General features: G+C 55.7%; 1 protein-coding gene across 1 annotated transcript in view; it reads left to right on the top strand.

Annotated features, from left to right (window-relative positions):
• Nucleotides 1–10,870, top strand: part of DBH (dopamine beta-hydroxylase (dopamine beta-monooxygenase)) — a 14,578-nt gene extending 3,708 nt beyond the window's left edge. Inside the window, exons 4-13 of the mRNA XM_009322154.1 lie at nt 572–829; nt 2,254–2,430; nt 2,902–3,004; nt 4,553–4,719; nt 5,447–5,590; nt 5,704–5,742; nt 6,560–6,619; nt 7,286–7,413; nt 8,035–8,194; nt 10,736–10,870. Coding sequence (XP_009320429.1) covers nt 572–829; nt 2,254–2,430; nt 2,902–3,004; nt 4,553–4,719; nt 5,447–5,590; nt 5,704–5,742; nt 6,560–6,619; nt 7,286–7,413; nt 8,035–8,194; nt 10,736–10,870 — 1,371 coding nt within the window. The remainder of the gene's footprint in view (nt 1–571; nt 830–2,253; nt 2,431–2,901; nt 3,005–4,552; nt 4,720–5,446; nt 5,591–5,703; nt 5,743–6,559; nt 6,620–7,285; nt 7,414–8,034; nt 8,195–10,735) is intronic.
• The last annotated feature ends 537 nt before the right edge of the window (nt 10,871–11,407 follow it).

The following is an 11,407-nucleotide window of genomic DNA, read 5'->3' as shown; positions in this document are numbered from 1 at the left end:
TCAGCAGCATCGTCCTTGCTTGCGGTAGACTTTCAGCAGAGCTTCTCACGGTACTCCCCCAACAGAAGCTGGGAGAAAGGGAGGATTTCAGGGTGAAGTTTTGTTTCTGCTGTTCCTCCCCAGGCTGCTGCCCATGGCCATTGCCAGGACCAGGGTTCAGGGTGGGATGAGTCCTGAACCGACGTGGCCATCCCAGCCTGGAGGTCAGGAGGGATGAGGGGCTCTGAAGAAGCAGAGAGATGTTACCCTTATGGGCAGGGGAGAGGTGTGAGGGCAATAGTATTAACTACTTAAGTTTAAAACTGATGCCATCTAGGGAAAACTTTTCAGACTCTCCCAACTGGTAGGGAACCCTCTGTGATCGTGTCAGCCCAAGAAGTGCCCTGAAATCTGCAGTCTTTCTGGGACAGCCCAGCAAAGTGAGCTACTGGGGAAGCCAGGGTGGCTTCCCATCTCGGGATGGGTCAAAAGGCCCATTCCTGGATTCATGCCACCAATACTGGTGCTAATAGTCCATGCAGTTCACATTCCTGCATGGAAAACTACCTGATATATTTTGCTCTCGCTTCAGGATGGCACCGTGCACCTTATCTATGGGATCCTGGAGAAACCGGTCCATTCGCTCCAAGCCATCAACATCTCTGCCGTCCACAGGGGACTGCAGAGGGTGCAGCTGCTAAAGCCCAACATCACCATCCCTGAACTGCCCAGCGACATGAAGACCATGGAGATAGTGGCCCCTGACGTTGTCATTCCCAGCCAGGAGACAACCTACTGGTGTTACATGGCAGAGCTCCCAGACGGCTTCCCCAAACATCACATTATCATGGTAAGAGGCAGGAGAAGAGGGTTGCTTTCCCTGGTGCAGATCAGCAATCGCGTTCACGTTCAGCCATTCTGCAAAGTCCACCTCTTCCCTGTCCTTCCACAGGGAGGCTTTCAGACCCATACGTCTTCCCCAGCGTGGTACCAAAACATCGCCCAGAGCCATTCGACCAGCCAGTAGCACCCTCACGTCTCCTAGAGAACCCCAAATCAGAAGTTTCTCAGCAGGAGGTGGTGGGGTGGTGACTTTCCACCTGCCACATGGAGCAAGTAGCAGGGCAGGTACAGAACTGACCCCCTGCAGAAGGCAGAGCTGTAGCCATCAAGGAGAGACCCCTGGCAGGATTATGGCACACAATGAACCAGGAGGAATATATAAACATGGGAAACAAAGGAACAGGGCTGGCGAGAGCAGGGCAGAGCGAGCCAGGATATGAACTGGCGTACTCCAGATTAGGCATACTCAAAAAAAAAAAAAAAGGGTTACAGACATAAATGCGACTTGTGTGCGTGGCCCAGACGTGTTGCACATGCTTGGGTCACCTCCCCCATAGGAGAGGCAGAAACCTGCAGGCAGCTTAGTGCCGGGGAAAGGCAGGCGTAACGCCAGTCTGACTGCCCGTCACGAGCTGCTGGGAGAGCATCGCCCCGGCAGGCGCGGAGGTGGCTCGGCAGATGACCTGGCACACCCAGAGTCAAAACCACACAACAGGGAGAGGGAAAACCTCGACACACGAGCCAAAGCGAGTGCTTAGTGATTTACAGGGGAGAGACGGCGTTGCAAAAGAAAACTCAGAAGGAGGATTTTCTCTCCAACAGATGGTGTGAAATGAATCATCTGTGTGTAAGTAAAAAGTGTGTAACTCCTGATACCTTCCCGCTGCTGCAGATCATTTCTACAGCTGGCGCTTTTAGCCAGAGCCATTCGTCAGGCTTATTTGAAGTCACTCTTTCTACCCCAAATCCCACTCCCCATGCCCCGAGCAGCTGTTGGCTAGAAATGAAACCCAATAGCTGCAGGCAGAGCTACTGCAACGTGGGCAGGACCCTCTTTAGGAAAAAGCAATGTCCCCAGGGTCACCTCAGACCTCCAAAACTGGCAAAGGACTCAGTCATCACAAAACAGACCAAGATCTTCTGCTGATCAGATGCATCTGTCGCTGGAGAAGGGATGAGATGTTTCTCTATGGGTTCTGTTAGACTCTGGGTTGGTCCCAAAGCCAACCAAGAGCTCTTGGCCGTTGGTGCCTCATGCCCAGAGCAACCTTCCCTCCCCATCATGCGGCAGAAACTGTCTCCCATTCAGTAATGGATAGCAGACATACCTGCCTTGGGCTCCTTGTGGATCCTGCACAGACAGCAGCCCCTGGGGATGGGCTCTCGGCGAACAGTCTTAATGTGTCCTCCTTCTTTGATGCTGCTTTGCAGTACGAGCCAGTGATCACGGCGGGCAATGAGGCGCTGGTCCACCACATGGAAGTCTTCCAGTGTGCTGCCGAGTTCGATAGCTTCCCCCATTACAATGGGCCCTGCGACTCCAAGATGAAGCCAGACCGGCTTAACTACTGCAGGCACGTGCTTGCAGCATGGGCCATGGGAGCACAGGTGGGTGCAAGATGGGACCCACCGCCCTGGGTGAAAGCTTTGCTCCTGGATGCTTTCCTGCTGTCACCCAACCCTTCTTGATCCCTTTTTGCAGGAATGGGCATCTGAACCCTCCCAGTGTGGGCTGCCCCAATCCCAGTCTCTGCTGGGATTTGTGTCCAGCCCTGTCTGAGCTCCCCATCCTCCCCCTGGATGTGTCTGATTTTCCACCTCACCCCAGCCCACTTCCTCGGCACCGTAAATCGGTGTGATGCCCCTACTCAGTGGTTATGACATTGTATGTGCATGCTGGCATGCGAGAAGCCTTTGGAAGCAAGACCAGCTCACCGAGCACAACCAAGAGCACAAGTCACGTCCCTCAGCCCACGGTGGGGGTCAGGATTATGCCCCAGACATTTCCCTTAGCCTTTTCAGCCTTTTTGCCAGGAAAGCCACCCCACTGCTCCCCTAACACCCTCCCTCTGCTTCCAGGCTTTCTACTACCCTGAAGAAGCAGGTCTTGCCTTTGGTGGCCCGGGCTCCTCCAGATATTTGCGCCTCGAGATTCATTACCACAATCCCCTGGTGTTCAAAGGTGAGTGGGCACATGGCGATGCCCAGTGCCTCCCCAGTGAGGCAGTGGCAGGAGAACTGGGTAAACGCCAGGGACTGCCACCCTGACGGGGAGGGCTCTTTCAGAAGAAAACTTGGCCAAAATCGTAGCCCTGTTTGCGACTTTCTGGAGACCTCGTGGTCCAGATCTGTCTTAGCGGGAGGAATACATTAAATCCCCACCATGCTGCTGCCCTTCTGGTCTCAGCAAAGTCATTCTCAACGGAGGCTGGACCCCGTCCTCGTGCATGCCCAGCGGTGGGGAGGGATGCTCAGGGAAGGGAGCCTGGCTGAACCTGCAGCCCCCCGGGCAGAAAGCTGCCCCTGCACGTCCTTCCTACAGGGCAATGGTCCAAGGCAACACCATTATTTAGCTGGGCTGTCACAGGGTGTGCCCCCAATTTCTGTGCAAGGTGGTGGTGGTGGGTCTGAGCTCAGGGCCAAGAGCAACAGCGGTGCCGAAGTCACCAGAGAGACAGCACCAGCCTGGCTGAGGATGGGGAAATTTAGATGTTGTTTTAATGGTACTCCTGCTTCAATAACATTGTCAGGAGACACATTAAAAAAAAAAAAAGGATTCCAAACAACCCAGTTTCTTCATTTGCATAAAAACAAGTAGCTTCTTGACTAACCAAGTATATTTTTAGGAGACCAGAGCATATGTACTGTAGATCAATCATAGCACATTCGGCAACTCGAGAAGAAACACGTCTATAAATACGGAGCTCATGTCTTTCATAATTTATCTGTTTTTGCATGTTAACCAATAGTGTTTCCCCTGTTATTCTTATCCCTGGGTGGGCTCCAGCCCAGAGACAGGGGGTTCAAAGCCAGCCTGAACCCCTTCTGACCTACTGAACCTGCCCTTTCCCTTTGCTCACAAAGCTGGGTGGCGAATGGGAGCCAGAGCTCGGCTTTGCATCTCAGCAGAGCTTGCTGCTGCCTCTGCCTGCCCCGTGGTCAGCATATGCCAGGGCACGTCATGGGCACAGGGTCTTCTCCAGTTCTCACCGGCTGTGTTTGGGCACTGGGGGGGCGGGGGGAGCGGGTGGTCAATGGAGCAATCTCAAATGCAAGAAAGACCAGAAAATTTCCAAATGCAAGGAGTACTTGCTCCATAGGCATTTCTCCTCCTGTCAGGCCCCCAATAACACCATGGCCTTAGTTCTTTGGATGCATCAGTTAAAGAAGATGCAATGAGGCATATTTCTGAGGGAGTTCTCCAAAGCATCCCGTGATCTGTCCTTCTGCTTTGGGCTCTCCAAAGGTACTCCTTACCTCTCTTGGGAGCAATTCAGCCTCAGGTTGGTGACCTCTCTAGGGGACCAGACACGTGTCTGGGACCACTCAGTAAAGATTTGCATGAAAATATCTGGGATTTAAAATGAATGAGAACTGCACACAGGAAGAAAGCTGCGAGCGAGAGGCCGGCACGCCTCTCCCCACTGTAGCACAGCATCATTTTTCATGCCTCCCCGGCAACCGTCACTTCTCCCACGGTGACTTGCAGCCTCGTCCTCTTGCCCGCCAGGTCGGCGTGACTCCTCGGGGATCCGCCTCTACTACACGGCCACCCTGCGACGCTACGATGCTGGCATCATGGAGCTGGGCTTGGTCTACACGCCGGTGATGGCCATTCCCCCGGGTGAGGATGCCTTCATCCTCACGGGGTACTGCACCGACAAATGCACCCAGCTGGTGAGTGCCTGTCCTCTCCGCCCCGGCTTTGGCTCGGAGAAGAGAGGTTGCAAATGGCTTTTCCAAGGCAGCAGTGATACAGCACCGAGCTTCGGGCTCCCAATTCCCAGTTTTAAACTCCCCAAACCACTTACCATGAGATTGTGCTGGAAAGAAAAAAAAATCTGCTGTGTACAACAAACAGTGAGCAGCTGGTTGGGATGCCTGAATCTCCCTCGAAGCAGCTCTCCTGGGGAGCCATCTGCTCCGGCTCCCCGGGGTACCATTCCCATAAAACTTACTGACAAGCTGACTGTGCCCCAGCGGTGCTTTCCCCCATGGAGATGGGAAGATTGGCCTCTGCTTCCAAGGAGCTCGCCAAGAGCTCTCTTAAGTATGTCTCCAAATTGCCCACCTTGCTCTCAAGGAAGTTTTAGTGGACGGTTTTGTAGCGCCTACCCAAAAGGAACCATTTGTGCCACTGCTAACAAATGCGAGGAAGTAAGCAGCGTGCTGCTCCTGCTGACTTAGGGCACAGCAGTGCATAAATTGGATTTGGCAGCGGACCGAGCGTCTGTCCCTCTGCAGGGAGCTCACTTCTACGCTGCCCCAAGGGCACAGCAATCCCCAACCCCCCCCATGCGGGAGCCAGTGTAGGGATGGCTGGTCCCGAGCACGCAGCAAGGGGGTGCGCGGGAGGGGAGAGGGATGAGGTTGGGTACAGAGGCTTGAACCATCCTTCCCCCAGGCTCTGCCCGCTGCTGGCATCCGCATCTTCGCCTCCCAGCTCCACACTCACCTGGCAGGAAGAAAAGTGGTGACAGTGCTGTCCCGGGACGGGAGAGAGCGGCAGGTCGTGAACGCCGATGGTCACTACAGCCCTCACTTCCAGGTATAGGGGTCTGCAGGGGCAGTGGGGGGTCCCGGCTGGGCATCACCCGCGGGGCTGCCCTGGGCACAGCACCACGGCGTTGCTCTGATGCGGCCCCTTTCCTTTCCTCCCAGGAGATCCGCATGCTGAAGGAGGTGGTTGCAGTTCTTCCAGTGAGTGACTCTAAAAACTGTGGTGGCTTTCCAAATAGTGCAAGACCTTCCCCTGACCCCGCAGCCCTGAGACCCCGACTCCTTTACACCACTTCATTCCCTCTGCCACCGGCAGCCCCCCGTCTGTGGGGAGCTCCCGGGGGGGGGGGGGGGCTGCAGGAGGACACACTCCCTGTGGTCCCCAGGTCGTATCTGCCACCCCTGTGCAGATGCCCTGGGGACGCCAGGGCCTGTCTCGTATGGCACAAAACTGGTGCGTGGGCAACCGAACCGTGCCAGGAGCTAAATTAAGCATCTAATTTAATTGGGCTGTGCGGGTGAGGAAGGACCCGGCTGCAAAGCTGAGGGCACCTGCAGGAACCCTCGTGCCCCAGGAGGCTGCTCAAAAGCCTCAGCACCTATTGAGACCATACCCAGGGCTGTGCTCTGGGGCGTCCCCGTGCGCCCTGGCATCAACCGTGGCAGGGAGGCAGTTGTGCCATCAAGTTGGGTACAGGTTTGGCAATTCAAAATGTTGCCTAAGTGCATTTTTTTGGGGTGTTTCAGCCCTGCAGAAATTCTTAGAAAGTGAGGAAAGCAGGAAACACCGTCCCTGGGATACAGCCCTAGGGAATCTCCCCAGGCGATGCAAGTTTAGCAAGTGCTCCTGCAGCACCGTGGCCAGTACTGGTGGGGAAACAGGCTGCCCGTGGGCTGGCACCACTACAAAGAGCAGAACTCTGCTACGTTACAAACTCCCCAATCCCCAAATCTGCTGATCGGAGGGGGGAAACTCTGCACTCTCACACCTACGCGTGTCTGCGTTCAAACCCCCCAGGGTGACGAACTCATCACGACCTGCACATACAACACGGAGGACCGGAGCCGAGCCACCGTGGTGAGTGCGGGGACGAGCTCACCTGCCCGCGTGGGGCTGGCGTGTGTTTGCACCCCAGGGTTGGGGGCACCCACAAAGTGGGCACCTGCATGAACCCGGGCTGAATCACAGCCAGAAACCAGAGGGAGGGTGGTAAAGAAACGAGCCGGCAAGGCTCTGCTGCCTGCAGCGGGGATGTTAAAGTGCTAATTGAGAAGTAGCATGTGTCACTCCAATTCCCATCACAAACTGTTCCACTGGGGATTAATTGTAATTAAAGAGAAGTGGCATTTTTTGACAGTGCATGTTATTTTCTTACATAGGCAGCAAAAAAAGAGCCTGTCAGAGGTACCATCAACAGGGACAAAGTTAAATATAGCAGAGGGATTATAGGAAATCTGCATTTTAATGTAAACCACACGATCTAGCCTGAAAGTCTGTCCTTGCATAAAGGGCGGATGGGCAGATGAGCAGAGTGCAGGCGACCCCATGCATCTGAAGGGGTGCATATATGGGGGGGGTGTGTGTGTATATATATATGTGTGTGCGCACATGTGTGTGTGCATGCGTGCATATACAGGTGTGAGCTTTGTGTCTTTGCAGCCCCCCTGCCCTCCCCGCTGCCTGTGCAGCCCCGGCAGGGCAGAGCCGGACCCCGCTGCCAGCACGTTTGTTTCTGTGCCGCAGGGCGGGTTTGGCATCCTGGAGGAGATGTGCGTGAACTACGTGCACTACTATCCCCAGACGCAGCTGGAGCTGTGCAAAAGCGCTGTGGATCCAGGCTACCTGCACCGATACTTCAACCTCGTGAACAGGTACAGAGCCCCTGCACGGCGGTGCTGAGGGGAGAGGGACCATTGCAGAGCCCTTTGCTAGTAACACTGGAAAAAAGTTTAAAAAGAGGGGTTTGAGGCACTGGCTGGGCAGTAGGTATGCAGGGGCACTCAGGCCATGCAGGTTTCAGGAGCCGTGGCGGCGTGCTGGAGCACAGTCCTGCCCTCCCCTGCCCTCGGAGCAAGCAGCCAAACCCAGGGCTTTAAGGATGGCTGTGCAGTGAGAACCGCTGGGAAGGGAGAGCGTTCCCAGGGAGGAACTTCCCAGCAAGAGTCGGTGCATGGCCAAGTGCTTGTGTGCAAACTACTTCTTATAACCCAAGGCAGACGCCAAGCGTCCCTGCCAGAGAAACAGGCTGCAGCTCATTCACCCACGATGAGAGGGGCGAGATGCTGACCTCGCACAGGGTGGCCTACTCACGGGCAGTCCGGCTGGCCCCACATCTTCACCCGCAGGTGCCGGCTGCACCAGGCTCTCCCTGCTCCCAGCGCCGACTTCGGAGCCATTCCAGGCCGAGCTTTAGGCAGGGAGGAATTAGACACATCCAGCGCTGAGAGGGGACAGCACTGCTGCGTTTCAGTGTGGCATTTCTCCTGCCCCAGGTTTAACGACGAGGAGGTCTGCACGTGCCCGCAGGTCTCCATCCCACAGCAGTTTTTCTCCGTCCCCTGGAACACGTTCAACAGAGACGTGCTGAAATCCCTCTACGGCTTTGCTCCGATCTCGATGCACTGCAACAAATCCTCAGCCGTCCGGTTCCCAGTACGTATAGCTTCACAACCAAAGCTTCACAGGAAAACTCCCGGCCGTAGGTAAAAAGCAGCTCGGCAGAGCTGTGCGGCAGGGTGACACCGATGAGATGGGTCGGGTCTCCAGTGCTCAGGACATGGCTGCACCCGGCGCGCTCAGGGCAGGGAGCTGGAGCTGCCTGGGGAACCCCGGCGCCAGCAGGACACTGAGCCCAGCCCAAACCTGGTGCTTAAAACAATGCGGCACGAGCCCGCTGTGGATGTGCTCGGCCAGATTCAATTAGGAGATGCTTTGCATAACGCGATTTTGAGGCTGCTTTCACTGAGCTTCAAAGCAGGGCTAGCTCCAGAACCAAGGAGAAACGTGAGGTGGTTTTTAGGATTTTGGCAAATTACATCAGGTCCCAGCAAAGCGAGCTCATTACACACAGCATCTGTGCCGTCTCCAAATGCAGCGATCCAGCAAAACGCGAAGAATAAAGGGCTGTGAGATCTTTAAAGAAAAACCAGGCCCAGCGATGATGGTCATGGCGATGATGGTGATGAAGATTTAAAACCACTGATGGTCCCTATCACCATCAGATCCCGACAACATTTATGAGTGTAATCAACTTACATGATACGCTATTTCTGGATCCAGTGTTATCCACCACAGCGCCGGAGGATGCCGAGCTGATTGCACGGAAGACCATCAGCTTTCTGCCCTGGTAAAACCCCTTTAGCAAAATCTGCTCTGGAGGGGGCAGAAGCCTTTCCAGTTCCCTGGAACCGGGGACCCGGCACCTCTCGGCCATGCAGAGCCCCGCTGCAGGGACAGAAGTGGCGCAGAAGTTTTGTGCAGCAGCAGAATTATAAATTAAGCCTCTTAATTACAGCCCAGACAACTCTCTTGGTTTCAGAGAGGTCCAAAGGGTGGCTGGGAAGAGACTCGAGTGGAGCAGAGCTGATGCCGGCACAAAGTGGGTCACGAGCATCGCAGCGAGGGCGAAGGAGCCGAGCTGCCCCTCCTGCTCTGCTGGTGTTTTCAGAGCGAGCCCGATTTTAAGACATCTCATTTATTCCACACTGTTTCTGCCAAGAGAAAAGCACCAGCTTCTAATTAAGCTCGTGTTTTTGCAGTTCAGCGATCCCCAACCTGACGAGATTTCTGGAAGGGCTGAGCGCTGTTAATTATCGAGCAAAATCTCAAGGTAACACTTGAGAGTGGCTGCGGGGACGTCGCTGTCCCCGAGTCCCCTGCACCTGCAAGGGCTCGCAGTGAACTCTCTACACTCTCTACATTCAGATTTCCATTCAAAAGCACTGAAAACAACAACTGTTGAGACACTCCAAATACCTTTGATCTACCCCAAAAGCAGGGTGCTGGTGAGGTGCTAGCACAGGGTTTGGGACATGTCGGCAGGGCAGGCTGCTGCTGCAGATGGGCTCAGGGCTGGGGCCGAGCCCTGGAGCACCCTAAACATGCTTAACTGCTCTCTTAAGCCATAAGGGTACAGGAAAATAGTAATTTCTCCAGCTGGTGCTTCCCTGCAATGCTGTTCCCTCTCCAGTCGCTCCCTGTGTGCTTTGGGAGGGTCCCTCCATCCCCCTCCACCTTTCCCCAGGGTTTTCCTGGTGCCGGTGCAGGCTCTGGCCCATTTCGCTTGACATACTACAAGGAATTTCATCTGAAAACATAAATTCAACTTTCATCTTCTTGCTGATGACTCACGGCTCTAGCTCTCATCTCCAGACCTCCCTCCTCCTGCTCACGCTGCAGCTCAGCCTCTTGCTGACGATTCCGCTGAGCACGCAAGTTGGCAGCCAAACTGTTGCATCGCCAAACCAGAGCTGAGCCCAGACTGAGCCCCTCTTCGCCCTCGCAGCCCCTGCCTGCGTCTCACCCGGCCACTAACGCGGACCAACACGTCACATCTCAGCTAGATCCTGCCCGGCAGGCTCAGCCCTCGGCACTGTCTGACTCTGACAAATTGCTCCTTGCAGGGAGCATCCCCAAGAAAAGGTGCCCCCATGCATGCAGGGAGCTGGGGGTTTTGTCCTGGCCACGGTCACCTTGAGCCCTGATGGCTGTGACAGCTCTTCCCCGGCTCTGCCCCGCGGCACCTCATCCAGGCTGCTGCGTCCCTCCCGTTTCACAGCAGCTGCACGTGAAATCCATGCTGGCACGCTGCAAATGTTGCCTCCAACCAACCTTCCTGCCAATACCTGGCAGAGAGCGTTTTTCAGGGCTGGGCTGAGAGCACGGTGGGCCGGTGGGACTCCCTGGTTTGAGTCGTCTCCATCTGATTTGGTGGGCAACGCTTTTTGGGGCGGAAGCTCCCCGATTGCGGTGGGTTTGTGCAACGTGGTGCACCGCAGACGTCTGCGCCACTAAGGGGATGCGTAGGTGCTTCTGCAATACAAATAATTAGTAACGTCTCATAAGAAAACATCCTGAAGGCTAAAAACAATTCAAATATTAAAGATAATTTCTTTTTTACACGTAGGGAGAAACACGGAGCCTCCAAGTACCCGAAATCCCAACTTGGTCTCATGGTGCTGATCTCTCTGGCAGGGCGAGTGGGAGAAGCAGCCGCTTCCCACCACCACCGAGAGGCTGCAGGAGCCCGTCCCTCGCTGCCCGCCCACCCCGGGGCCTCGGCCTGCCGCCCCCGTCCCCCTCAACCTGGGCGAGCTCAGGAAGGACTGATCCAATGCCCGCTCCCTCCTCCACCACGACGGGAAGCGCCTCCAGGCAGGAGCATCCACGGGGAACGTCGTCCCGTCACTCTCCCGGCATCCCTGCCCGCACAGCGATGCCGGCTGGCGCCCTGGCCCCTGTCTCTGGAGGGGGTTAGGGCTCACGAACTAGAGCTCAGAAAGTACTCTGGAGATGGAAAGCGCTATATTTAGTGCGTTATTAGCAATCCTGGCTCTGAGTAATGCTGCTTTCCGCCCCCAGAATAATAACGTGGAGGTTTGCTATTGTATCGAACCCAGCACGGCCCCGGGGAGGGGGGAAGAAGCCTGTTTTCCCGCAGGGAAACTGAGGCACAGAGCAAAGACCTGCATGGGAGCAGCGTACAAGCCTTCCCAGCGCCCCACGGTTTCATCTAGCTCAGGGTGGCTCCGCGGGCACTCTCCCACGCCAGCACCCGAGGGAGGGAGGGAGGGGGGGATGGATGCTGTGACGCCCCCCCCAGCTCTTGCCTCCCCGCTGCAGGGACTGCGGGCCCCCCCCCCAGGC

The sequence above is a fragment of the Pygoscelis adeliae genome, unplaced genomic scaffold (assembly GCF_000699105.1).
Source record: "Pygoscelis adeliae isolate BGI_AS28 unplaced genomic scaffold, ASM69910v1 Scaffold114, whole genome shotgun sequence".
NCBI lineage: Eukaryota > Metazoa > Chordata > Aves > Sphenisciformes > Spheniscidae > Pygoscelis > Pygoscelis adeliae.
Note: the sequence above shows the minus strand (reverse complement) of the source record. Positions and strands in the feature narration are given on the sequence as shown.